Consider the following 27,597-nt stretch of genomic DNA (forward strand, 5'->3'; position numbering starts at 1 on the left):
GCAGGAAAACATGAAGCCATTGTAAAAAATGTACATGATCTCCTTGCAAAATTAGCTTGGGATTTCTCTCCTGAACAGCTTGATCACCTCTTTGATTGTTTTAAGGTAACTGGGCATGTTTTGACTGTATTCAGGAAAAGGATTGGAATGTTGAGTACAGATTAGTGACTCTTTCAGTGTCTACTTTCTGCTTATTTTAGATATAGGCAGTTTCCTTGTATTAAGACTTTTTAATGAGCAGCAACAGTCTGTGATATTCAACATTAGAAATGCCTGATTGTGCTATTCTTTAATCAGCATTCTTTGTGAGATTTTTTTATTTACTTCCTGTCTAAAGCAAAGGCTAGCTATGCTAGTTCAATTGGACAGTTTTGTTTCCTGGTTTAAATGATTTTGGGTAATGGATGTTTGTCGGAGTCTGTAGTGATGTACAGTAATGCTAGGAATATTGAATTTTTCAAATAAAATTAATTATTTATCTTAAATACTTTTTTGCATTTGTTCCAAATTATTAAGTTTTGGTGATTCGGTAAATAATGTTCTTCTTTTAGGGTTAGAGTAGGTTTAATCATGTTTACCAGGCATTGCTACTTTTGATCTTTAATTAGAGAAGATCAAGGACTTCCCCACTCCCCTAACTTCCTCTTTAACATGTGATAGTTTTTCTCTAGATGACAAAGGTACAGAATGAAACAGTCTCAGGAAGCTGAATGTTTATAAACATACAATGGTTTTATTGAAATCACATAACATCTTGTTTCTGAAAGTTTGTTACTCAATGGCTTTTAATAAATGCTGACATTGACATCTGTAGCTTATAGTAGTGGTGCTATCTGACTTGGTTTTACTGTTTCACTTTTAGGAGATGATCTGCTATACTAGAACTTGCTAGCTAGCTTTGTAGACTGTAGACTTTCTGTTTGTAGATAAAATGTGTTACATTTTGGCTTTACATGCGATTTATGCTTCAGTTAATGGGGGTCCTTCTGGTTTGGTAAATATGGCTCTAATATTCTGTTATCCAGATACTGAACTAAATGCTCAGAAATTTTGTATGTAAAGTGTCGCAAGTTGTATCTGGCCTTGAGAAATGAATATGAAGTAATGTTATATTTGAAACTTACTCAGAAGATTAACAGTGCACAGGATATTTTATTCAGTCAGATCAGAGACATAAGTGCTATTAAAATAAGTTCTTTAAGAAGTCTTTTATGCATAAGCATAGGAGTTCTGAGAAAGCATTTGCAGGAAACAGCGGGGTCCACTCTATTGTTGGTGAACTTGTCAGTGTAATGTTGACTTTTACAAGCCTATCTGTTATTTCTAAATAAAGATCCTTTTTTAAACTCTGAAGTTGAATACACTTGAGTAGACACAAGAAGAGTTAGCTCAGTTGTGCCTGACTTAGGTATTGATCTAATGTGGTAATTATTTTTAATGAAATAAATTAGCATGAAAGTTCTATATATAGTTGCATCACTTCATTATTGTGTTTTTTAATGGTGCAGATTATGTGGATTTTTTTTCTAAAAGACTGATTTTCTTATCAAATATTTTCGTAGGCAAGTTGGACAAACGCAAGCAAGAAACAGCGTGAGAAACTACTTGAGTTAATTCGTCGTCTTGCAGAGGATGACAAGGATGGTGTGATGGCACACAAAGTGCTGAATCTTTTGTGGAATTTGGCTCATAGTGATGATGTGCCAGTTGATATCATGGACCAGGCTCTTAGTGCTCATATTAAAATATTAGATTACAGCTGTTCACAGGTGAGTAATCTGGGATGCTCTATTGTGAAATCAGTCCCTGTTAGTTTCTTTCCATCTCCTATGAAGAATTCAAGGCATTAAGTAATTTCATATTATTTTACCAACATCCAGGTACTTTTAAAATGTTACAGGACATATTTTAAATAACACAGTTTGTGCTTTAGTTGGAGAGAGTGAAATACATTAGTTTACCTATCTTGTTGCAATTGGTGACATAACTGTAATGAGCACATTGGAGGAACTGGAAAATAACTCTACCAAACTAAATAAGGAGAAAGGAAGAGATGCCCCCCGTGTGTATTTCTCTTTTTTTTCTGGACTCAGTTATACTAATTTGTTTGGATGAGTGCTTGTTCTGTTTTTTCAGTAAGTCATTACATGCTGTGTGTAACATTAGAAAGGACCTGGCAAAGAACAGTGAAAACTATGACATATTCTCTTCCCTGCCCAAACTTCTCCATCTGTCTGACAAAGTACTGATATTAATCCATTATCTGTCTTGACAGCCACTGACAGGTTTTGTTTCCTAGCTGTTAAGAAACTGTTTCTTATTGTTTCTTAATATTTTATGTCAGTTTACTCTGAATACTGAGTAGTAGAAGGAAATGAGTAGAAATAAATGAAAAAAGGGAAAGAGAAAATTATTTAAAGACTGATGATCCTATCTGGTTGCAGGTTTCTTAAATATATGCTAAATGGTAGAGTGCTCAAAGGTAGACAGTTTGTAACACCTGATAGCTTCTGTCAACATGTAGTGCTGCTCAGATAATTTTCTTACGCTTGTGTGCATCAGAACTCAATTGCTCTAGTGCTTGTGTGGCGTGATGTGTGCTGTTTTATCTTGGAAACAAGTAAAGTAAAGGATTTATGATTTCCGAAATGTATTTGATTTTGATTATAAACACTTGTTCTTTAAGGATCGAGATACACAAAAGATCCAGTGGATAGATCGTTTTATAGAAGAGCTTCGCACGAATGACAAATGGGTCATTCCTGCACTGAAACAAATTAGAGAAATTTGCAGTTTGTTTGGTGAGGCACCACAAAACTTGAGGTAAGAATGGAATGCAAATGAAATTTTGTCAAAAATTGAATGGGTTGGAAGAGGCAAACTTGTTTTATTTTGCTTATTACAAGAGGCAAGAAAAACTTACATATGATCACAACCTGTATTTCAAGATGTTCTTGAGTTTGTTTAAATGTATATAAATAGCCTCTAAAAATTCAGACATCTAGGTTCAGGATGAGTGTCCCACCTATCATGATGGTGGGACAGCTCGTATGACTGGAGTATTGTCATGGATAGGTTTCTCCTACTTGAAAAAGACAGCCCAGTGAGGCGAGGTGATGGAGTTGCACTTCATTTGAGGGAGAACTGAAATGCATTGAGCTCTGCCTAGGCGGGAATGAAGAGCAAGTTGAAAGTTCATGGGTGAAGATAAATGGTCGGGGTAATGTGAATGATACTGTTGTGGGAGTTTACTACAGGCCACCTGATCAGAAAGTCAATGAGGCCCTTCTACAGACAGCTGGAAGCGGCTTCACTATCACCAGCCCTGGTTCTTGTGGGCACTTCAACCACTCTAGTCTAGATGGTGCTTCTGTGACAGGGGGTTTGAATTAGATGATCTTTTGAGGTCCCTTCCAGCCCTTGAGATTCTGTGATTCTGTGCAATGTTTGCTGGCAAAGCCACATAGCCAAGTACACACAGTCCAAGAGGTTCCTGCAATGCAGTGATGACAGCTTCTTGACTTGTCATGGTTTTGCCCAGCCAGCAATGAAGCACCACAACAGTCTCTTGATCCCTACCCCCCATGTGCCACTACCCTCCTTAGGACAGCGAAGGCCCCAGTGAGATGGGAGGAAAGAAAGATAACAAAGAATGTTGTGGATTAAGACAAGGGCAGAGAGGGCTCACTGCCAATTACCTTTCCGGGCAAAACAGACTCCACTACTCGACTTAAGAGAGGAAAATAAGCAAAGTTTATTCTACTGCCTACAAGAAACAGAACAGAACCATGACACTGACACAGATGGTTGAGGAGCCAGCACGGAGAGGTGTGCTACTGGACCTTGCCCTAACAGAGAAAGTCTGGCCAAGGATGTGAAGGTTGGGGGTAGCCTTGTCTGCAGTAACCATAAGATGGTGAAGTTCAGGATCCTCCATGAAAGCAGCATGACAGCAACTCTGGGCTTCAGGAGAGCTAACTTTGACCTCTTCAAAGACCTGCTTGGAAGAATCTCCTGGGTTAGGACTCTAATGTTAGAGGTGTCCAAGAAAGCTGGTTAATATTCATGCACCACTCCTTCAAGCCAAAGATTGATGTATTCCACACAAGTAAATCAGGTAGAGGAGAGACCTGTGTGGATGAACAAGGAGCTACTGGAGTGACCCAAACGGAAAAGGGAATGTGGAATGTGCAAAAAGGGACTGATTGCTTGAGAACAGTATAGGAACGTTGTCAGAGTATGCAGGGATATTACAAGGAAAGCTAAAGCCCTCTTGGAATGAAATCTGGCAAGGGATGTAAAGAAAAACAAGAAGGGCTTCCTCAAGTACATTTGCAGGCAAAGGAATGCTATGGAGAATATGAGCTGCTGCTGAATGAGGAGGTGACAGAGGATGCAGAGAAGGCAGAACTACTGAATGTGCCCTTGGCATCAGTCTTTACTGCTAGGGCCAGCCCTCTGCAATCCCAGTAACTGAAGGACAGAGAGAATTTCTGGAGAAAGCAGGCCTTTCCCTTGATAGAGAAGGATTAAATTTTAGGGATCTCTTGGGCAATCTGGACACCCATAAATCCATGGACCCTGATGAGATGCACCCACGAGTGCTGAGGGAGCTGGCTGATGTTATTGCTAAGCCACTGTCCATCATTTTTGAATGATCATGGAGCACAGGTGAGGTGCCTGAGGACTGGAGGAAGGCCAGTGTCACTCCAGTCTTCAAAAAGGAGAACCTGAGAAATTACAGGCTGGTCATCCTGTTCTCCATCCCTTAAAGGTGATGGAACAACTCATCCTGGATGTCATCTTCGAAACCCATGAAGGAAAAGATGTTTATCAGGGGTAGTCAACATGGATTCACCAAGGGGAAATCCTGTTTGACCAACCTGATAGTCTTCTACAAGGGCATAACTGGCTGGCTAGATGAGGGGAGAGCAGCGGATGTCATCTACCTTGGCTTCAGCAAGGCTTTTGACACTGTCTCCCATAACATCCTCATCAGAAAGCTCAAGCAGTATCGCTTGGATGAGTGGACAGTGAGGTGGATCGAGAGCTGGCTGAATGACAGAGCCCAGAGGGTGGTGATCAGTGGCACAGAATCAAGTTGGAGGCCTGTGGCCAGTGGAGTTCCACAGGGATCGGTTTTGGGGCCAGTCTTGTTCAACATCTTCATCAACGACCTGGATGAGGAGACAGAGTGTACCCTCAGCAAGTTGACTGATGACACCAAACTGGGAGGACTGGCTGATTCCCCAGAAGGCTGTGCTGCCATTCAGCAGGATCTCAACCGGCTTGAGAGTTGGGCAGAGAGGAACCTCATGAGATTCAACAAGGACAAGTGCAGAGTCCTGCACCTGGGGAGGAACAACCCCATGCACCAGTACAGGCTGGGGATTGACCTGCTGGAGAGCAGTTCTGCAGAGAGTGACCTGGGAATCCTGGTTGATAACAAACTAATCATGAGCCAGCAATGGGCCCTTATGGCCAAGAAGGCCAATGGCATTCTGCGATGCGTTAAGAAATGTGTCCAGCAGGTCGATGGAGGTTCTCCTCTCCCTCTCTTCTGCCCTGATGAGGCCTTATCTGGAGTCCTGTGTCCAGTTCTGGGCTCCCCAGCTCAAGAGGGACAGGGAACTACTGGAGAGAGTCCAGCACAGGGCTACCAAGGTGATCAGGGGGCTGAAACATCTTATGAGGAAAGGCTGAGAGTTCTGGGGCTATTTAGCCTGTAGAAGACGGAGGAGGGACCTTACCAACTTTTGTAAACATCTAAAAGGTGGATGTTGAGAGGATGGGGCAACAGTATTTTCTGTAATGCCTAGTGACAGGATAAGGGGTAACAGACACAAACTAGAATGCAGGAAGTTCCACTTGAACGTAAGGAAAACTCTTGCTGTGAGGCTGAGGGAGCCCTGGCACAGGCTGCTCAGGGAGAGTGTGGAGTCTCATCTGGAGGTTTTGAAAACCCACCTGGACAGGTTCCTGTGTGGCCTGATCAGGGTGTGAACCTGGTTTAGCAGGGAATTGGACTGGATGATCTCTATTGGTTCCAACTCCAACCATTCTATGATTCTGTGAAGATATTGTGGAGAGGTTTATTTGGTTGGGTTATGTTACGACTCAGATGACTGGGAAACCTAGTGAGTGAAAACATCATTTTGAAGCAAACAGTGACTTTCCGGATCTCTGAGTTTTCTAATAACATGGGTACATCCAATACCTGTTACTATGAGTTTACCTTGTCTGACTTACAACTTTAATCTATTAACAGTGTTCTTGAATTTGGATTGAAAATAGATCAAAGCACGTGTTTGTGACAACTGCCTCAAAAAAATTTCAGACCTTTGTGTTTAGCATTAATTCTACCATCTATATACTACTGCTTTGGGGTGGTTTGTTTGATTGTCACTGGCAATTAAAAATTTGGTCAAGAGCAAATAAAGCTGCTGCTTCTTGGCAAAAGTAAGTTTAAATTATATTATGTCATTGGCACTATAGAGATTCTTTTGAGGAGGAGGAGGATTTAATTGTTCCTAAATATTCATGGAGATGAGAAAAGTGACAAATTGGTTATACAGTCACTTTGACAAAATTTAATTCCCTGACCACAATGAAATGCTGTGTGTTTCAGTGTGTGGTTTAAGCCTATCCAGGGACAAAAGACCGCGATTAGACTCAAGTACCACAGACTTGGGAATTCCTAAAGGGCAGAGAGGGATTAGTTGCTGCTTATGGTCCCAGACAAAACAGACCAGGCTATTCGACTTGGGTTAGAAAACAGAAAATCATTTAGTCCACCACCAACCAATATATAACCATAAAACCCCAAAACATAGCAAACAGAAAACAACAGAGTGGTACAATGATGAAGGGCACAACCAGCCCTTTAAGGCACCTTCTCCCCACCCCTCCCCTCTTCCGAGGCTCAGAGCCCTGATCCCAGTGTCTTTTTCTTTTCCCCTGCTGAACGGCTCAGGGGGGCAGGGAATGGGGGTTTCAGTCAGTCTATTCCTGATAGCTTCTGCCATTTGTCTCTCCTCAGGGCAGGTGAGCTCCTCACCGATCCTCCCTGCCCTTTAGGGTACCTCACAACGCCCAGCAGCTCTGCATGGGCCACTCTGATGTATGTTCATCCCAAAGGCTGCAGCTCCTCTCTTCCTCTTGTGTGGGGCTGCTCTGCGGACCGCAGGCTCTCCAGCACGGTCTGCGCCTTGGCTACCTTGCCACACAGTCTCTTACCCATCCGGGCACACTCACCCAGAGCTGCTGGTGGCGCTCAGTCCTGCCATTGCCCTCCATGGGTTGCAGGGGTCCAGCCTGCATTCTCATCACAGGTTGCAGAGGGATCTCTGGTCCAGTGCTCCTCCTTCCTTCCTCCTCTGACTGTGGGGTCCACATGGTCGCCTCCATCTTGTACCACTCCTGTATCTCTTCCCAAGCATTTCAAATTCCTGTCCTTAAATAGTGATGGCAGAGGTGCTAGATTAGCCCAGCCAGGCTGGAGGTGGGTCTGAACCCAAGAGCTGGGGGAAAGTCCAAGAATGTTTTACTAGGTCTGCACTGCAGCCCCCTCCCCCTGTTACCAAGCAAAAGCTGTTCCTTGCTAAACCATGACATTCAAGAAGTTTAGCTTAACCAGAATTGCAACAGCATAAGAAAATATTTGTTACTTGGATGCAAGGATTCTTATAGGTGCAAGAATACTTATTAATGTTAAGGAATAGACAATTTTATTACTCAATTTTATCTGTGTTGGCTAACGTAGCATTTAAGTTTGACCTGTATCTACTCAGGCAGTTAAAGATTGGTCTTCTGAGTTATTGCCCAGCACTGAGAGGATCTCCTGTAAATGTTTAAGGATTTTTTTTAGTGCTTTAAGGCATCAGTGGTGCTAGCTTCAAGTCAGTTTTTAGCCTAAATAGTAGAATTTGCTTGGCGTGGTCACTGCTATTTGTACCTTTTAATGTTTGGTTTTAATGATACATAACATTAGTTTGTCTATTAGAAAACCCCTTTAACTTCAAAAGCTGAGTTACACATGCAGTATTACGTTGAGCTAATTATATGTGCAGATAAAGATTTAAATTGAGTTCTCAGGAATTTTACCTTTTTCACTTTGTCGATATTTTTCTAGCAAATAATTGTGCATTCTAACTATAAAATGTCTTTTTTAATATATCTGAAATACTTTGGCATGATTTCAAACTGCTGAGATTTTTCTTCTTATACATTGGCTTTTGCTATCAGTTTAGTAGAAATGCAATGAAAAGATGAGTTTCGCTTGCTAACTTAAATGTATCATGCTTCTCAGTTATTACTAAAGGAGTATATCCCAATGATGTCATCTAATATAAGATACTAAAGGAATAATCCTATAGTTGCATGTGGAGTTTGCTTTAATTCTAGAAAGCATGCTACAAAGTCTCATCATTATTGCCTTTCTTTGTGTGCCTGAAGACAACTGTCTTGCCTTTGACTCCATCCTAGAAGATGATCAAACCTGATCTAGGTGAACCTGCTTCTGCAGGGGGGTTGGACTAGGTGATCTCTAAAGGTCCCTTCGAACCTTACCATTCTGTGATTAAATGTTGCTCACAAATCCTACATTACAGCTCACAACTTGTCACTCATAACTCTATTTACTAAAATTAATCCACTTTTAGAAGTAATTGCTAACCAAGATGAATCCATGTGTCCAAATTTACTGTTTGTGCATGTGATTGAGAAAGGAGAAAAGTAAAAAAAGTCTAGTGCAGAAGATTTTTTTTAGTATTCTGCCAGTGGTGAAGCTTTTTTTTTCTGTACTTTTAGTAAGTGATATAAATGCATGATATTGTGATCATATAAATACACACTGCAAGAGCCTGACTCTGCAAAATACCCCATCTTGCTTCTGCTTCTTCCTTTAGTTGTTTCATCATATGTGTTTCCCACATAGCCAGTGTTCTTATTTACTGTTATCCTTTGTAAATGCATCTATATGGACATAACATCTTGTGTGCCCACTAAAATAGATATATAAAAACTTTTGCATTTTTACTGCTGATTTATGCTGAGCAAGGAGGATTGGCAGAGATGAAGTATAATTGGAAAACTTCTCAAAGACAGAGAATGTTCTTTCTGGACATAGCAAGATTTTCTTCATATTTTCTTCATTTGCATGTATTCTTCATATTTCCATCTATTTTGTTTTCTCACTGACAGATGTCTGGGTCTTTTTTTTTTTTTTTTTTTTTAAACACAGTTTATGTTTCAAGTGCCTCTTTCAACCTGTCTTGGAAAGCTCTGTATATTATGACATTTAATCTTCTGAAGACTTTTGTTCTTAGTAGGCTTGGATGCGTGACCTGTGTTCCTGTGTGACCTGGTCTAGGTGGACCTGTTTTGGCAAGGGGATTGGACTGAATGATCTCTACAAGTCCCTTCCAACCCCTACCATTCTGTGATTCTAGAGCAAAATTATTGATAGAGTATTGGCGACTTCTGTCTTTTAAACCCAGAGTGACAATGATCTTTGGCCCAGTGAATCCATTTATCTGTTGTTATATCTACAGTAAAATGTGGTTATCAGCTGTAAGATTATTATCAGCTGATGACTGGAACCTGGATTTCTTGCCCCCCCCACTATTATCAAAAGGTGGGGCAATACTACAGTGCTGCGAATCATATATGGATACCTTGTTTCCTAGGAAGGATGAGAATTCCTGCCTATAATCTGTTCAGCTAATTCAGAAGTCCACTTTCTTAAGTGTTTAAGGAAAGGAGAACAGTTCTGAAATCACATTTATATTTCTTCAGAGCAGACTATAGGATCAACTGAGTGGCAAAACGAGGAATGCTTTCCTCTTCACCCCAGATTTTTTCTCTCTTTACCATTTAAAAGCACCACAAGTTTGCAGTTTTTTTTGCAGCCAAGATCAGTGCTCTGGAAGTGCAGTTGAAGCATTTTGAGACTGTTCAGCAGAGGTGATTAGTCCTAGTTCTGGAATTTGATAGTTCATGGCATGTCGGTTTTGGACTCAAGCTCTGTATTTTCTCTTGCAGGTTATCTCTTGTTGTCATCTGTATGTAGTATTGTTTTAAAGTAGCATTTTTGATCAGATGGTGATAATAGACTTAAGTTATCATTCAGTGACTTATTTGGGGTATTTATTTTCTTAAACTTTTATGGTTTTCCTTAGACTATATGCTCTGTGTAACAATACTTTTTTATGTTTATACCAATATTTTTTTCAGATAGACATTATTAGAAAAAAACAATGCAAAGTTTGGAGGGTTTTTTTTTGAGTATTGAAAGAATTTGTTGTGACAATTATCTAGTGTTCTTTCACTCTAGTTTTAAGTCCATAAGCTTTCATTTTGAAAATTAGCCTAGTTTTACTTAGTGTTTTCATATGAAATTTAGAAAATAATATTAGATAATTGCAGAATAATTTTGTGTGGTTGTGTGTATTGTAGTTATACTATAGTTGAGAGTATCTGCTAGGCAGTTTGTGGGCAGGTATTTCTATTTTTGTCTTTGCTGCAGATATTCTGCCCCTAGCATGCTTAGCTGCTGAGATGACTGATGTTTTTCATACAGAATTTAACTGTATATTCCCCATAAATTTAAACTACCTTTAATAAAGTGTTAAGAACTGTTGATATGTCAGAAGAAAAACAGAAAAATATTGTTAGGGACTTACTATACTTTGTCCTAGAAATCTAGGAAGATTAAGAACTTAAATCAAAGATGAGTTTCTTAAATTGATCTCTAAAGTGTTAGGTGCAAGACTTCTCCACTTTTTAACACTTGTATTTTAATTTCAGTCAAACTCAACGAAGTCCCCATGTGTTCTACCGACATGACTTAATCAATCAACTTCAGCACAATCATGCCCTAGTTACATTGGTTGCAGAAAATCTCTCTGCTTATATGGAAAGCATGAGGCAATATGCTAAAGGTAAGTTTTAAAATAAAAATTACCTAAAATAGACTATACAAAGAATAGTTGAAAATAGAGTTACAAGCAAATTTCATAATGAAATAGCTATTATTTGCTTAATTTTTGAGCATCTGTGGGAGTGATATCCTTTGTGGTATCTGGTTGGGCAAAAAAAACCTTAAAATGTAGACATGTTGTTTCATAATTGAAAATATGTGTTTTATAGCACAATAAGAGAAAGTGGCAGACTCTTGTTTATCTATGGATTCATAAATGTCATCTTGCCCTGTTTAGGCTAGGGTGATCCTTTTTGTTGAAAGATTTGTGTGAGAAGTTTTTTTAATCACCTCCATTTCAAGACAGTGTTTAGAATTTGTCAGAAAAGGACTTCAAACCACAGGGACACCATTTCTTCTTACCATGCAACTCCCATTTCTATGTAGTTGCTTTCTCGCTGCAATTATTATCAGCAACAATTAGGCAGCACATCATGTTTGTATTTATATATTAACTCAGCCCTTCACTGATGATTTTACACTCTTATTCTGGATTAGCTTTTTAGCTACTAAGGTAGAGGTAGGGAACAGAAGGAGAATTGTGGACCAAGAAACGCTGGACCACAGTACTTATATATAGAGAAGTAGTTTTGTATACAAGAGAAGTGAGAGGAAGATATGTATTTTACTGACTAGAACTAGGGACCGTTCTACCTTGACTTCATAACATCCCACCAGCCTTTTCATAACATCTTACCAGCCTTTCAGTTACGTGTCAAAAACTACACAGTATGTTATGTAAGAATTCAGTGTAATTTTTTTAGAGAGGATGGGGGTATTTGCACACTGCAAAGTGTGTGTGTGTCTTCCAGTGCTTGTGTAAGTTCTCCAAACATATTTAATTTTGGAATTAGTTTAATTTTGAGGTAGTGGATAAAAGATACCAAAACAAATATTCTTGAAGACTTATTTGAGTAATGGTGCTGTAGGAAAATCATCGCTTCAGCCAGGTATAGATCAGTGGGAGTGACATTCAGATTTAAGCTCAATATGCATGCTGCAGCTATATTTCTCTATTCAGGAATACTTGGCGGAGGGGAGGTTACCCTAATTTAAGTTCCGTAATTAATGATAGCATTGCACTAACTAAAATAAATGCTTTATTCTTTTCTCAAGCCATACTGTCTTATGCTTCGTCTTCCCCAGGAAGGTGGAATAGAAGTAGTATTATTTCATGTAACTTGTATAAGCTGTTAAGAGTATTCTTTAACTTTGCTAAAGTGATACAAAAATGCAATTTAATTTATTATGAACTTTGCACCTTAAATGTACGGACAGATTAGATTGTATGGTTCTCTCTTTCTCTTGGACTTCAGCCATCTCTGAAGTCTGGATTTTGGCCTCAGGAGTAGGAAGGAAGCATCATCAGCAATTATAGTCTAATGCAACATTGTCTTTGTTCAAGAATAGCCTACAGATAACTTATTTTTGAACTCTGAAGCCAAAAGTTCATTTTTGACAATATTGTTTTCCTATCAAATTGTTGATGACTTTGACAGACACGTTAAGCTGATGTCTTGCATGATTCTCGTGCCAAAAAACACGTGCCATTGCCTTGACTCTCCCTGACTATAATGGCTTAGTGAAGAAGTAATATAAGCATCTTGAACACAATAGCAATTAAAAATGTGTAAAGAGTTTAAGCCAAATCTAATTGCAGAGCAATTAAATTGTACTTACTTGAGATGAAGCTGTTGTAGCGCTTTTACTCGTTTGCATCAGAGTACAATGAGGATGCATGATAGTGTGAATTTTTATTTTATTTTATTTTTAAATTAAATCCTTTATTACATGCTTCAGGGCAGCCAGAAAATATCTCCTAATGTTCCAGATACAGTAATAAGCCTGTAATACATGGTTCTTATGCAACTTCTCTTTAAGTTTCAATTTTGTATCCTAAATAGAGCAGAACATAGAGAGAGCACTGTGAAGTTTGCCTTCAATGCTTTCTTGGAGAAGGAGAAATAATGCCATTGGGGCAGGGAAGGGAATAAATGAAAGGAGAAGAAAGAATGGTTATGAATGTGAGGACAGAAAGAGTGAACTGTATAACTGGAGAATTAAACATACCTGGAGAAGATGAATGAGACAGAGGGGGAACATTAAAGTCAAACCTCTGAACAGCACAGATCAAACATGCCATAGAAAAAACTGATCTTATTTGACAGTTACCGCCACAACTACTGTGCAATTTGTGGTTGGATTTTTTAATTAATTAATTTTCAGTTTGGTGTATTTTTATCTTCTTTTGAAGGGTTCAAAAGTGGGATCCACAGTGTAGACAATGTGTTGGGAAAACTGAGATCAGGATTATTTAGGGAGGCCAAATTTTTTTGTAGTATAGCTGTTCTGAGTTCCGAAGTATGTGCATACTGCGTTTGGGCAATGGACTGGCCTTTGTACTTGAATTTTTGTGTCATTGCTTCTATTGACATTTGTGCCTGTGAGTTAATCTCTATTCAGACGGAAAAAAAAACCCAGATAATCCCATAGTTAAACAGACAATCAGCAACATCTCCTTCCCAACAATACAAAAGCAGCCAGAAAAAGCAACCAACACTTGAACTCATTAATTTTAATTTCTTTGCAATATATTTATCTACAGTGATTGTTTATTCAGCTAGATTCAAAATATATTTTTCAGACTTAATACTTCTAATACTTATTTTTTGTTCTGCTACTTCTACATTTTTTCTTCAGTTTTTTTTTTCTGCATTTCAAATTTTTATGAGTGCCCAATGATGCTCACTTGATCAGGATTTTAATTTAAATTTTTGAAAGATTTCTGGTGAACGTAACGCCTCTAGTTTTGTAGACATCAGTTAACTACTAGTCTCCTGTTTTTTATTTGATTTTTTAAGGTAATGTAGCATTTGCACTTGTATGAATAAAGCTGACGATTGCTTTTGTCTTAATTTTGAAACACTGATGATGCACTTAAACTGTTAAAACTTGTTTGATTCAGGTTGTTTCTTTTTTCCCCCTCCTTAATATAAGAGGAGAAAGTGATTCTCAGTCCTGAAGAGAAATTTATGAGGAATCTGGATGTTGTCATGAATCATCTTAGTTAAATGCAATCTGTATACCTTTGCAAATAAACATAGCATTAATTAATGTATAATGGAGCTGTCATAATGAACATGTGTCAGGATGAAACATTACTGATATAGATCTAGGTATTGCAAATACAGATCTCGTTTGAATCTCTTTAATTAAAAAAAAACAAACTACCAAACACCAAATAAAACCACTCCAAAACCAAGGTCCTATGAAACAAATACCTGTTTTTTAAACAAAATATTACGTTGAGATTTGGTAAAATGCATGTAAAAGTTTTATTTATTCCCATACTTCCAAATTACTCAATCTTTTCTGTTTCAAGCTTGTCAGTATTACACATGGTTTGGTTTTTGTACTTGGAAATAAAATTCTTGTATACTTTCCTACTCTATGTTCTGTATGTGGCTACTTCTAAAGGTGTTAAACTGGAATGATTTCCTCTGGAGAGTAAAAACCATAAAAATGGAAAACTGAAATTTCAGGAAAGATGCTCTGTAACAAAACTAAAACATCCTTAGAACAAAGCACTGGATGATCTGAATTATATACTTTGTTTACTTTTTATTTTAACTGACTTCATACTGACTACTTGAAATGTGGAGAAAATAATTCAAATAAATGGAATGCTAGTTCTTAATAATTCTGTAACATCATTGCACTGAATAATGAACACATGTATCTGTGTAGTTGTTTCTTGGTTTGATTATAGACCTCAGTAGTCTTTGCTTATACTCATTTTAGTTTGAAATGTTAACTGGTAGCAGGCTGATGAAAATTATTTTCGGACACCTTACTGAAAAATTACTGGGTTTTGAGTGGTTTTAATTATATTGAGACTAACAAGTCTTCAAACACATCCTGTATTTGTTCACCAGCATGTCTTTTCTGAATGCATTGTCTAATAAAACTTCTTCTATTTGCAGAGCATGGCGAATATGACCCTCAAACTGTAAGACCAGGAAGCAGATACAGTCATGTGCAGGAAGTACAGGAGCGACTTAACTTCTTACGGTTAGTTTTAGCTTGATCATTTATTTAACCTTTGGAAGAATACTTGTTAGGAAAAAAAAAAAAAAAGCAGTATCTTTGTCTCTCATCTAGCAATAAGTTGCTGTGTTAACTTCTTTAAAACTTCAGATGCAAAAATACCCCAAATCTTTTTGTTTGATTTATTGGGGTCTTTTTCCCCAGAGGGCTTCTATGCTACTATTGAAATATGCAAGTAAAGTTTATTAGGATCTTTGCAAGTCAAAGCTCTGATTCTGCACTAAGATTTGTGTGGAGTTTTTCTGTTTTTGTGCAGAACCCTACTGACTTAAATACAATGTGTGCATGGATACAGTTACATACATACTAGGATGACTTAGCTGAAATTTTTAAATACTCCATGTAGCTCCATGTCCACATGTCGTGCATTGTTATTCCATACCAGGTTTAAATCCATGATCATAAACTGACATATACATTTGTCAGACACTGATGTTAGATTGTCAGCAACTGAGCCTTAGAAAGAGATTGGAATAAAAAAAAAATTATTTGGATGACTTTGGACAGGCTGCTGTTCTAGTAAAATAAGAAAACAAAGGACTTTTGCTCATCAAAGAGCTGCAGTATGTTGCTGCTTTTCAGACTCTGTCTCAGCTTTTTCTTACTTGGTTATAACTTTTTTTTAGGCAAGTAAAAATCATAAATCATCAAGTTCGGAAGATGATTTTTTGCTTGCTTTCTAAGGGAGATTTTTTTTACTTTTTAACACTTCATCAAAGATTTTTATTAATTGAACTGAAGTGTGGAACAACTATTTAATGAAATTTACAGTAGCATCTGGACAGCAGACTTAATTTATAACTCCTGCATGTTAAAAATTGTAAATTATTTAAATTTAAGGTCACTAGTTGTTAATATAGAGGAATTTATCAACTCCCATGGCCATGAAATAATATGTAGGAAGTAATTTCTTGTTAAGCAGTACCATAACTTAGTCCATGATTTCTTTTACATAGAAAAGATTTTACATCAAAATTTTACACAGAAAAGAATCAGAAAAATTATTCTAAGGAACTTCATTATTTATTTTTCCTGAACTGTTCTTATGTTAACTCTTCAGAGTTGAAGTACTTGATAATTCTTTAATCATAATTTAACATGAATTATAAACTTACTTAAGGGAAAAATTTCCAGTTCATGAACTGCTACTTCTGGCTGTATTCCAGATAATTGATACCTTATTTTGTGATTTTGCTCAAGTGAGTGCTAAAACATGGTAAATGATTGCAGAAGTAATTTAATCTTTCATGTTGTGACCTGACTTTTAATCTAAATAGTTTACATTAGGAGATGTGCATTTGTTTGTATGTAATATATAAACAATGCTATTTATTTTTGTGGAAAATAGGTTAGGTTTCTTTCTGAGTAGTATTCCTTTTTTGTTTTGGGTATAAAAATCTTGATTCATTCAATGTTCCTAAGAAATCATGGGGCTAATTATGTGTGGACTGATGATGTAAATAAAGTTTTTGATGTACATAAAGTTTTCAGGGTGATACTTATGATGTATTTATGTATAATATGCATATTCACCTTTTTACTGAACTGTAACTCTAGATGTCTTACTAGACAGTGCTGTTAATTGTCTCTTTGTTTTGCTCAAGATTTTTATTGAAGGATGGTCAGCTGTGGCTCTGTGCCCCTCAGGCGAAGCAAATATGGAAGTGTTTAGCTGAAAATGCGGTTTATCTTTGTGATCGCGAAGCCTGTTTTAAATGGTATTCCAAACTAATGGGGGATGAACCAGACTTAGACCCTGACATTAATAAGGACTTCTTTGAAAATAATGTGCTTCAGCTGGATCCTTCCCTATTAACAGAAAATGGAATGAAATGTTTTGAACGTTTCTTCAAAGCTGTGAACTGTCGAGAAGGAAAACTAGTAGCAAAAAGACGAGCCTATATGATGGATGATCTGGAATTAATAGGATTAGACTACCTTTGGAGGGTGAGTTAATTGGAGGAAATATCTCAAGGGTTAACTAAGTCTTTTTCAGTCTCTTTTTATGTTTTTAGGAATGTGTGTAGTTCAGTAGTTATAGACTGAAATTACAAAAAGCTATTTTTTCAAACTAAATGCATGGACATTGACTCCACTATCTTCCCAGCAAGTAAGAAGTTGGTAACTTTGCAGACTGATGTTTAATGGAAGGTTATTTGAAATACCAAGTATTTTTGTGTATGCACATGAGATTAAAAATTTACCTAAACTGTTGAAGAAGAAAAGATTGATCCAGGTGAATTATCTGTAGGTTTCTTTCTCTCTCACATGCTCATTAAACTTGTTTTGTGCACTTCATAGCTAGTTTATGTCATTCATTCCAGTAGGGTAGACTGAAGTGGTTCTAAATTAGATGAAGTGATCAGTGGTCTGATTCTTTCTCTTATATCCACAACCTTTTGTCTAAACATGGGTTACAGTTTTTTCACTAGGAGAATTGTGACTTTCTGAAGCTTGCCACATCTATTGGTGAAACATATCGATATCTAATTTTATAATTACTTTTTTCAGAGTATTTTTAGTTTCATGAACTCCATTAGAACCCACAGTAGCGTGCTGTGGCATGATTATCATGTCTATGTTTTTAAAAACATACTCTTATTTATGGCAACAGTCTTAAGTAATTTTGTTTGTGGCTTGTTGAAGAGTTACGCATATTAATCATGGTGATAGCAATTAAAACCAAAGCAGATTACAGTTTCTACATAAACAAGTTTTCATGCAGTGTTTGTGTACAAAGTGCCCACATAATGGTCACATTTTAGTTGTGAATCGACCTAACTGGATCTGCCCTGACACTAGGCAACACAACAGAACTCATGAATTTTCAGCTCAGTACCCTACAAGGATTGTCTGTAAAGGCTGCTTTCAGAGAAAGTGGCTAGTAATTAAAATTTAGATTTCCAGGTTAGAAACAGAACTCATTTGCCTGTCCCCCTTCCACCTGCTTGTAACCACTTAAATACTGGTTTTAAGTCTTTGGTGATGTAGGTTGATAAAGCATGAGAAAAAAAGTAGTTGGTTTGTTCTCTGAAACTAGTGAAGATGGAAATGTAATGTGAAGATAAATATATAAATATTACTTTTATTCTGTTTATAAAGAAGCAGCCTATTTTAACTCTGAACTCCTTTAAACTAGGTAATTTTTACTTACACTAAAGGTAATTATATAAGTTGTATCAGTTGTATTTTGTAACTAAGTATTGTAGTCACTTTTGCTTCATAAAATAATTAGCCTGTACTATGGTGTTGATATTTGTGTAGTTGTTTTGGGTTTAAATTTTGTACTAGAATGTTTAAAGGTGTTCTTTTTTTTTTTTAATTATACTAGGTTGTGATTCAGGGAAATGACGACATCGCAAACAGAGCAATAGATCTTCTTAAAGAGATCTATACAAATCTTGGCCCCAGGTTACAAGTTAATCAGGTAAAAAAATTAACAAGAAACAAGAAAACTGGAATACAATATGATAGAAAAATAGAGATCAAATTCAATTTGGTGATAGTTTTGTATTTGAAAGGTTTTTTTCATATTTTGGAGAGTGTACTCCCAAGTCCAGTTATCACATTCTTGTACATGCAGAATTAAGAGTTTTTTGTGATATTTGCAGACTGAACCCTGACAGTTTTTCCATATCAGATTGATATATTATATTTATTTTTTCTACTTGGAAAATAGTTCATATCATATACTTAGGTAAGCCTTTTGTTGAACTTCCAATTGTGGTACTTATTTGTACTAGTGCATTCACTGGATGAATCTGTTGAATGTTTTCACAAGGTAATCTAATCTTTTTTAATGTCTTATCCCTTATAAAGGGTCACAGAGTTTCTATGTAATGGTCAAACTGAACTCTAGCAACTGAACTCAGATACCAACCTGTGTTAGTATTTGCTGGGAGCTGTGTTTCAACTGACAGAGACAAGATAATGAGTTTCTGAAAGGTCAAAGGAAATGAACTGTTAGGATTTCAGAAACTTGAGGTAGAATATTGCCCTCCAGACAATTTCCAATTGGTAGCTTACCAGTTGTATTTCTTAAAATTCCAATTTTCATACTTGTCTTCAAAACCACTTTTATAGTCTACTAGATAAAGCACAACTAGTCTAGGTACAGCCATTGAAGCTATATCTCGCTGTAGTGGCAAATGGGCTGTATGCTTCTTTCTTGCTGTAGGTATGGACTTAGTAAGCTTGCATAGATCTGTCCATCTGCACATGGTTGTATCAGACACTTCCAGGAGTCTTGGATTTGCCTGACACACACAAGTATTTTGTTCTAGTGTGCTGGGAATTCCTCTGCTCTTCAGCTGCCTTTAAAAAAATTGACTACTGGACTGTGCTTTAGTGCCATAGCCATGACTGTTAATGTCTATCTACTGTATTATCAGGAGACACCGAAAACTTTTTACAGTGATGCTATATGTCAATCTAGGTCAGGAGCAAGGGAATGTTAGATACCAGGCAGAAGGAAGAGATTTGCTGCAGCTGCCGTTACAGTGAATCTAGCTCAAAGTCCATTTCTAAGCTTGCACAAGAAAAGAGTGTGTCTGCAGTGGGGTTACGTGATTTTAAAGGAGAGAGTATAGCTAATCTGTTAGTCTGCAGATGTTCTGTGATTGCTCTTAGTGTAAAGTAAGTGAACATTTACTAAATTGTAAGCTAGAGGTTCCTTAAGATAGTATAATGAAATGAATAAGAGAAAGTCTAATTTAGTGTTCTCTATGGAAATTTTCGCTTTTTCTGTTTTAAGTGCAAGGGTGTACTGTACAGTTACAGCTACTGATGTGCAAAATTTTTAAAGCACACAATGAGTTAGCGCTATTAATCAATGGGATTTTATTCTAAAGTGTAATAAAACAGCTTTATAGAGTAACTTAACCAATTCTGTGTTGGCTTTTGGTTGGCTTTTTATTTTTTTACTTCTACCCATGGCTTAACCTGATAAAAATATGTGTTTTAATATTTCTTGTAATTGCACCCATTTTTTATATAATTAGGTAGTGATTCATGAAGACTTCATTCAGTCCTGTTTTGATCGTCTAAAAGCCTCCTATGATACCTTATGTGTGTTGGATGGAGATAAAGACAGTATCAATTGTGCAAGACAAGAAGCAATACGAATGGTGAGAGTGTTGACTGTTTTAAGAGAGTATATAAATGAATGTGACAGTGATTACCACGAAGAGAGAACTATTCTACCTATGTCAAGGTATGTGTGAAAATGCATTATTATGCTTTTAATTTCTTAAGTCTTAGCTACTCCTTCTTTAATTCTGTGGTTGGTACAAATAAAACCAAAACACTTAAATCAAATGTTATGTAGATATTTTCACAAAGTATTTTATTTCCTGAGAAAGGAAAGTTGAAAACTGTTTCAACATTCAAATGTTAGTATCTGGTTTCTGTGGGAAGAAAATCTCAAAAATACGTTAGAAATGCACTAAGATTGCTATGGTTTTATGATGCAGCTAACATATTTTTAGTCATGGTGGAGGTTTGTTGTCCCGTTATTTTAAATGCCCTTTTTCTTAAGACAATTGAACAGATTGCTGGTGTTTAGTGATGTGTCAGTAATTTGCAGTGCTCGTACCACATTTTTATTACATATATTGATTGATTAGTTCTAAATTGTATTGTTGATTGCGGGTACATCTTTTTAACATGGGCTGATTATTAAACTAGACTTTTTTCACAGGTCTTGTTAGCTCAGAGCTTTTGTGAGGAATTTTTGCCTTCTTTTGTTACATAGGATTAGTTTGTTGAACTTCTTTCCTAATGATGGGCACATCTTTCCTAAAGAGTTCCCTGCTGTTGTGCAAACAGTGATAACTGATATTGTGAAAATATATCTTCCTTTTTTACTTCTTCAAATTATTTTAAAGCATTCTGATTTTCAAAATCAGAATTAATTTGAATACAAAACTTCTAACAGCTTTTGACAGAAGACATTAAGACTTGGTGACCTGATGGCTTTTTATGATTTTTGAGGTATTCAAAGCTAAGTTATTCTGCCTAAAAGAGCAAAACATAGTTGCCAGTGTGATTAAGCATAATTTTCACATTTTGATCAGAAAATTAAAAGCCAGAGAAAACATCTAAAACTTAGTAAGAGCCTTCTTAAAATTCTGTCGGTGTTCTTAAGCTGTAAAGTTGACCATATGTTTATGCATAAAGTTGACTGTCAAGTTGACCATATGTTTAATGCATTTGTGCAGAGCTGGGCTTCTTGAAAGCATCCACTGTATGTTATGTTTGCACAATCGCTGAGGCTTTCAAAGTCTCATGCTGGAGTATATCACCGTGTATAAATATTTCATATAAGAATCATAGAACGGTAGGGGTTGGAAGGGAACTTTAGAGATCATCTAGTCCACACCCCCCTGCAGAAGCAAGTTCACCTAGATCAGGTCACATAGGAACATGTCCAGGTGGGTCTTGAAGACCTCCAAGGAAGAAGACTCCACAGCCCCTCTGGGCAGCCTGTGCCAGGGCTCCCTCACCTGAACAGTGAAATAGTTTTTTCTTACATTTAAGTGGAACTTTTTGTGTTCCAGCTTCATCCCGTTACCCCTTGTCCTGTTACTATCTACTATAGAAAAAAGGGATGTCCCAACCTCCTGACACTCACCCTTTAGATATTTATGAATATTAATAAGATCTCCCCTAAATCTCCTCTTCTCCAGACTAAACAGACCTAGTTCCCACAGCATTTCCTCATAAGGAAGATGCTCCAATCCCCTGATCACCTTGGTGGCCCTGTGCTGGACTCTCTCCAGCAGTTCCCTGACCCTCTTGAGCTGAGGAGCCCAGAACTGGACACAGGACTACAGATGAGGCCTCACCAGGGCAGAGTAGAGGGGGAGAAGAACCTCCATCGACCTGCTGGCCACACTCTTCTTGATGCATCCCAGGATGCCATTGGCCTTCTTGGCCACAAGGGCACATTGCTGGCTTATGTTTAGTTTGTTATCAACCAGGATTCCCAGGTCACTCTCTGCAGAGCTCCTATCCAGCAGGTCAACCCCCAGCCTGTACTGGTGCATGGGGTTGTTCCTCCCCAGGTGCAGGACTCTGCACTTGTCCTTGTTGAACCTCATGAGGTTCCTCTCTGCCCAACTCTCAAGAAGGTTGAGATCCCGCTGAATGGCAGCACAGCCTTCTGGGGAATCAGCCAGTCCTCCCAGTTTGATGTCATCAGCAAACTAGCTGAGGATACCCTCTGTCCCCTCATCCAGGTCGTTGATGAAGATTTTGAGCAAGACTAGCCCCAGAACTGATCCCTGTGGAACTCCACTGGCCACAGGCCTCCAACTTGATTCTGTGCCATTGATCACCATCCTCTGGGCTCTGTCATTCAGCCAGCTCTCGATCCACCTCACTGTCCACTCATCCAAGCGATACTGCTTGAGCTTTCTGATGAGGATGTTATGGGAGACAGTGTCAAAAGCCTTTAACTATTTGCAAACTAATTTATTTCATGAGTGCAAAAAATTTTATCTGGTTCATTTCTTTTCAGAGCTTTTCGTGGTAAACATATCACACTAGTAGTTCGTTTTCCAAACCAAGGCCGACAAGTGGAAGATTTGGATATTTGGTCTCACACAAACGACACAATTGGTCAAGTACGGCGTTGTATTCTCAATCGTATTAAAGCCAATAGTGCACACACAAAAGTAGAGCTGTTCATTGGTGGTGAGCTGGTGGACCCTGCAGATGACAGAAAATTAATTGGGCAATTGAATCTCAAAGATAAAACGGTAAGTGTCGCAACTTGATTATTTATGTGAATTCAAGTGTCCCTTCCCTTTTTTAAATGCATGAAAAATACCATGCATGGGGTCACTTATTCTTGTGAAATAATTTCATTCTTCTTCCTTTTGTTATGCCATTGACATTGTATCAGGTGCTTATTTAGTAAAGAATCTTCATTTTTGCATAGTATTAAAATTATGATTATGTTTTTCAGCTAATTACGGCTAAGCTGACACAGATAAATTCTAATATGCCCTCAAGTCCTGATAGTTCTTCTGACTCTTCAACTGGTTCTCCGGGCAACCATGGCAATCACTACAGTGATGGTCCAAATCCAGAGGTTGAAAGCTGTTTACCTGGAGTGGTAAGTATATTCTGAAATGAACAGTTTAAAAGCATTTTTAACCTCTAATTTGTCTCTAATGATTTTTATGTGTTTTTTTCCATTCACTTATTTTAAGATCATGTCACTGCATCCTCGATACATCTCTTTTCTTTGGCAAGTTGCGGACTTGGGCAGTAGCCTAAATATGCCACCTCTTAGAGATGGAGCACGTGTTCTTATGAAGCTCATGCCACCAGGTAAAACTTAATTTTATCCTAGTTGCTCTTGCAATGGCCTGTATAATATTTTCTCACCTGTTATATAAAGATGACAGTGAAATGCAGTGAAAACAGGGAGAAGCATATTTTGAAGTGGTTTTGTAGTGCTGCATTAATAGTAGGATCACTTTTGTACTGATTGAAATTATTGTAACCAAACACACGTAGTTGATCTTGGCTGTTACGGTTTTTGCAACTTCTTGGGTACACTTAAAACTTTTCAGATTTATAATTGTAAGTACTACTGGCTTGTTCTCAAGTACTTCTGTTACAAAATGTTTATAATTTGTGTTTCTATTGCAGATAACACTATGGTTGAGAAACTGAGAGCTATTTGTTTAGATCATGCAAAACTTGGGGAAAGTAGCCTTAGTCCATCCCTTGATTCTCTCTTCTTTGGTCCTTCTGCCTCACAAGTGCTGTATCTCACAGAGGTTTGTGATTCTTTGTTTGTTCTTGAAAAAAATCTTTGTCTCTCCCATTAGCAATCCTTTCTGTAACCTTACAGAAGCCTGAGATCTAATTTTGGTTTGAAATAATTTGGAAATACTTAAAAATTTCCTGGAATAAACTCATTAATGGCCAATGCTGTTAAAGCATTACTTAAGTAGATTCCAACATAGTCTCACTTTAAATCATCTGTATTCAAGCTAGTGCATTTCTGTTAGTTAATTTTGTATTTTGTTCTACAGGTAGTCTATGCCTTGTTGATGCCTGCCAGTGCACCTCTGGGAGAAGATGCCAGTGACTTCCAATACAATTTCTTAAAAAGTGGTGGTTTGCCTCTTGTATTGAGCATGCTGACCAGAAATAACTTTCTGCCAAATGCAGATATGGAAACTCGAAGAGGTGCCTACCTTAACGCTCTAAAAATAGCTAAATTATTGCTAACAGCAATTGGATATGGCCATGTTCGAGCTGTGGCAGAAGCTTGTCAGCCAGTTGTGGAAGGCACAAGTACAATTTCACCGGTAATGTAAATCTTCCTTGCTGCTAAATAACAACGTATTCTGGTTTTTATATTGTCTGCTGCAATATCTGTCTTCTCTACATTGACAATCCCATTTAGTGAGTTGCATGTCAAGAACTCAAGATACTTTCTGATAATGTTGATTCTGTTAAAGAGATCAACATACTAAAATCCTGCTTCCTTCTGACTGTACAAAAGTTAGTTGTGAGTTTCACTTGCTCTATATATGATTTTTAATGGTTTTCATGATTCTCAGTACAGTTAGCTTTCAATTTTCAAATATATCTACCCCATAAATGTGAACTGTGAATCTTTTGAGCTCTTGAGGCTGTTGAAGGATCTGCCTCAGAGTTTCTTCTGTCTCCTATTGATGATTAGAGCGTAAAAGAATAGATATGAGACCGAGTTGTGCCAGCCCTTTTTCTATACAAAAAGAAGTCCTTGGCTTGCTGGATTCTTAATTCTGTCTGTTGTAGAAAATTCTTACAGAGAACAGCTGTGTACATTGGAAAGTTAAGTGGTGATAGTTGAAAGATATACTACCCTAAGATTTCACAGAGCTGGAAAGGAAAGGTGTATAGCACAGGTATTCTGAACTGTGATCTCTCATGTCTGTAGTAGTAGATGTTATGTGTATTTAATAAGACTAGAGAGTCTTTCTACATCTGGACAATTGTGTTGTGGGTTAAGATTTTATTTCTGCCCTCTTACAGTAGACATACAGAATAGACAACAAAAATTAAAATTTGTTGCTATCCTTCATTTTCTTCCAGGTATTCCACCTACTTTTTTATTTTGTTTGAAGGGTTTTATGGATTTTTTTCTGGCTTTTTTTTTTTTTTTGATGTTTTGTCCCAAATATCTGCTTGAGCTATCAACCTATACTCAAGGATACATTTAAGGCCTCACTTCAGAGTGCTTCAAGAATATTTACTACCATCCATCTGTGAAGCAGCAAAGTACATTCTCCTTAAGTCTGAAAAATAAATACCTATTCTGTTTAGAGGTTGGAAGGGACTTTTAGAGATCATCTAGTCCAACCCCCCTGCAGAAGCAGGTTCACCTAGATAATTCATTCTTTTTTCAAGGAAATAAAAACCCTTCATGATTACAAAGAGACGAAGATCTCTTTCACATCTCATGTTAGAATGTTATAGAAACATCTTAAAGCAAATATGTTTGCCATCCTATCCTTCGTCTATTTAAAATGAGTAAATTTTACTGCCCTACTTTCTTACAACAAGTATTCAAAAGGCAGTTTGGAACACAGATAAGATCAGTTGAGTCTTGAAGTGCTTTTTGAAAGCTATTTATACTAACTGCTTAGCAGGTGGTAACATTTGTCCATGACTGCTAACATTCATTGTTTGGTGTTACAAACATCTGACTTCATTATTAATGGATTTCTTGGAAAAAAAAGTTATTCTTGCTATCATAGTCATCTTTTTGAAGGACTTTGTTTTGATAAAATTGATTGCTGCAGCACCAGTATGCTTACACCTTGGTTTGAAGGTGTGATTTCTAAATACCTTTCATCTGTCTTATCTAAAGCTTATGTACCACAGCATAACTTTCTCTCTTGGCACTCCGTCAGTGCTTAAGAAAATGTGGTAACCAAGGTTGTGTGCCTGTGGTCTTCCAGTTCCCAGTCTGCTGCTGTCATTAGGACTTGTTAAATTTTTATTTTCTTCCTTGCTTTCATATAAAATTGAATCAATCATGTTGCAAAGCATAATATTCTGGTACATAGATCATGATTTGCCTCCATGTATATTGTGTTTGATCATTTACAGCCCACTTCCGGCAGCTGATTGACTGTTCTGGTAGCACTATTAGTCTTCAATGGGAGTTCTGTAGTTTTGCTCCCCAAATCGATTGTCTTAGTGCAGGTAACAGACCAAAGGGATACAACCAGCGCCAGGTATTGCAGAACAATTTCACAGTGTGTCTTTCGAGCAGTGCTTTAACCCAATTTTTGAATGAAGTGGTACTAGAAAGTGAAGAAAGTCTTATACAAGAAATTTTATCTTGTAACCACAGCATCATGGTCTTTTCAAGCAAGTTTGTCTATGGGAAGTAAACAGTAATTTCAGATTTAGTTCAAAACTATGAAGTTCTGTCAGAGCAAGGAGGAGGAACTCTATGCTCAAACCAATAGAGAAAAGATAAAATCTTATATTGCTGTTGTTCCTGTTGTGAACGTATGATTAAAAAAATAGAAGGGATAATTCAGAACAGAATTCTTCAGTAGTGCTTTAATCCGAATGTTTAAACGTGCTTCACTCTGATGAATACTGCAGCCGTGTTCTGTCTGGACATTATTAGCTAATCCAGAGGGAGACCCATTGTTTTAGCAAACTCTTTCTTTCCTGCATCAACATAAAGGGAAGGAGGCGTTGTGATTCTAAACATTCTATTAACTCAAAATAATCTGATCAATAAACAAACCCCCAAACCTAAGCAATGTCAGTCAAGTGCCTCTTGTCTGAACTACTTGTACTCTCTGATCCTACACTGTAGCTTAAAGTCTTCAGATGTGATGGTATCTATTTAAAAATGAATGGGTTGATTTTTCTTGGTGTTTGCACTTTTGGTAAGTAGTTTTCCTTCCAAGTCTTCCTTCCTATCTACTTTTACTAAACTTTACCAGGTAACTTAATCACACTCTCTTTTTTTCCGTATAAAAATATAAGAAATACTTTCTTCCAGATAAACCAGGCTACGCATGATCAGGCAGTGGTGCTACAAAATGCCCTACAAAACATTCCTAATCCAACTTCTGAATGCATGCTAAGAAATGTAGCAATCCGTCTTGCACAGCAAATATCTGATGAGGTTAGTGAATTCCTTTCTGTATCATCTTCTTTTTTTCCCTGGTGGTGTCATTATTTTATTTGAAAATAAAATACTGCTTTGTAAGACATGGATTTTCCTTCTAAAATCATAGAATCATAGAATGGTAGGGTTGGAAGGGACCTTTAGAGATATCTAGTCCAACACCCCTGCAGAAGCAGGTCCACCTAGATCAGGTTCATCATCTGTTAAGTAACTAGAAGTATTTGATTCTTTGCTCCATGTGCAATTATGAAATACAGTTTTTCATAGCATGAAGAGGCTTAAGTGAACTAGGCAGGTCTGTACAAGCTCTTGAATAGATCATGGATATTGTTACACTTAGAACTTC

General features: G+C 37.3%; 1 protein-coding gene across 2 annotated transcripts in view; it reads left to right on the forward strand.

The window, feature by feature from the left end:
* Positions 1-27,597, forward strand: part of USP9X (ubiquitin specific peptidase 9 X-linked) — a 106,581-nt gene that overhangs the window by 43,044 nt on the left and 35,940 nt on the right. For both annotated transcript variants that reach the window (XM_062000162.1, XM_062000169.1), the window contains exons 11-24: positions 1-105; positions 1,563-1,769; positions 2,687-2,823; positions 10,807-10,940; positions 14,962-15,049; positions 16,690-17,032; positions 18,417-18,512; positions 20,086-20,297; positions 22,605-22,845; positions 23,055-23,204; positions 23,302-23,422; positions 23,747-23,877; positions 24,136-24,414; positions 27,123-27,248. In XM_062000162.1, coding sequence (XP_061856146.1) covers positions 1-105; positions 1,563-1,769; positions 2,687-2,823; positions 10,807-10,940; positions 14,962-15,049; positions 16,690-17,032; positions 18,417-18,512; positions 20,086-20,297; positions 22,605-22,845; positions 23,055-23,204; positions 23,302-23,422; positions 23,747-23,877; positions 24,136-24,414; positions 27,123-27,248 — 2,370 coding nt within the window. The remainder of the gene's footprint in view (positions 106-1,562; positions 1,770-2,686; positions 2,824-10,806; positions 10,941-14,961; positions 15,050-16,689; positions 17,033-18,416; positions 18,513-20,085; positions 20,298-22,604; positions 22,846-23,054; positions 23,205-23,301; positions 23,423-23,746; positions 23,878-24,135; positions 24,415-27,122; positions 27,249-27,597) is intronic.

This window comes from Colius striatus, chromosome 1 (genome assembly GCF_028858725.1).
Source record: "Colius striatus isolate bColStr4 chromosome 1, bColStr4.1.hap1, whole genome shotgun sequence".
NCBI classification, from domain to species: Eukaryota; Metazoa; Chordata; class Aves; order Coliiformes; family Coliidae; genus Colius; species Colius striatus.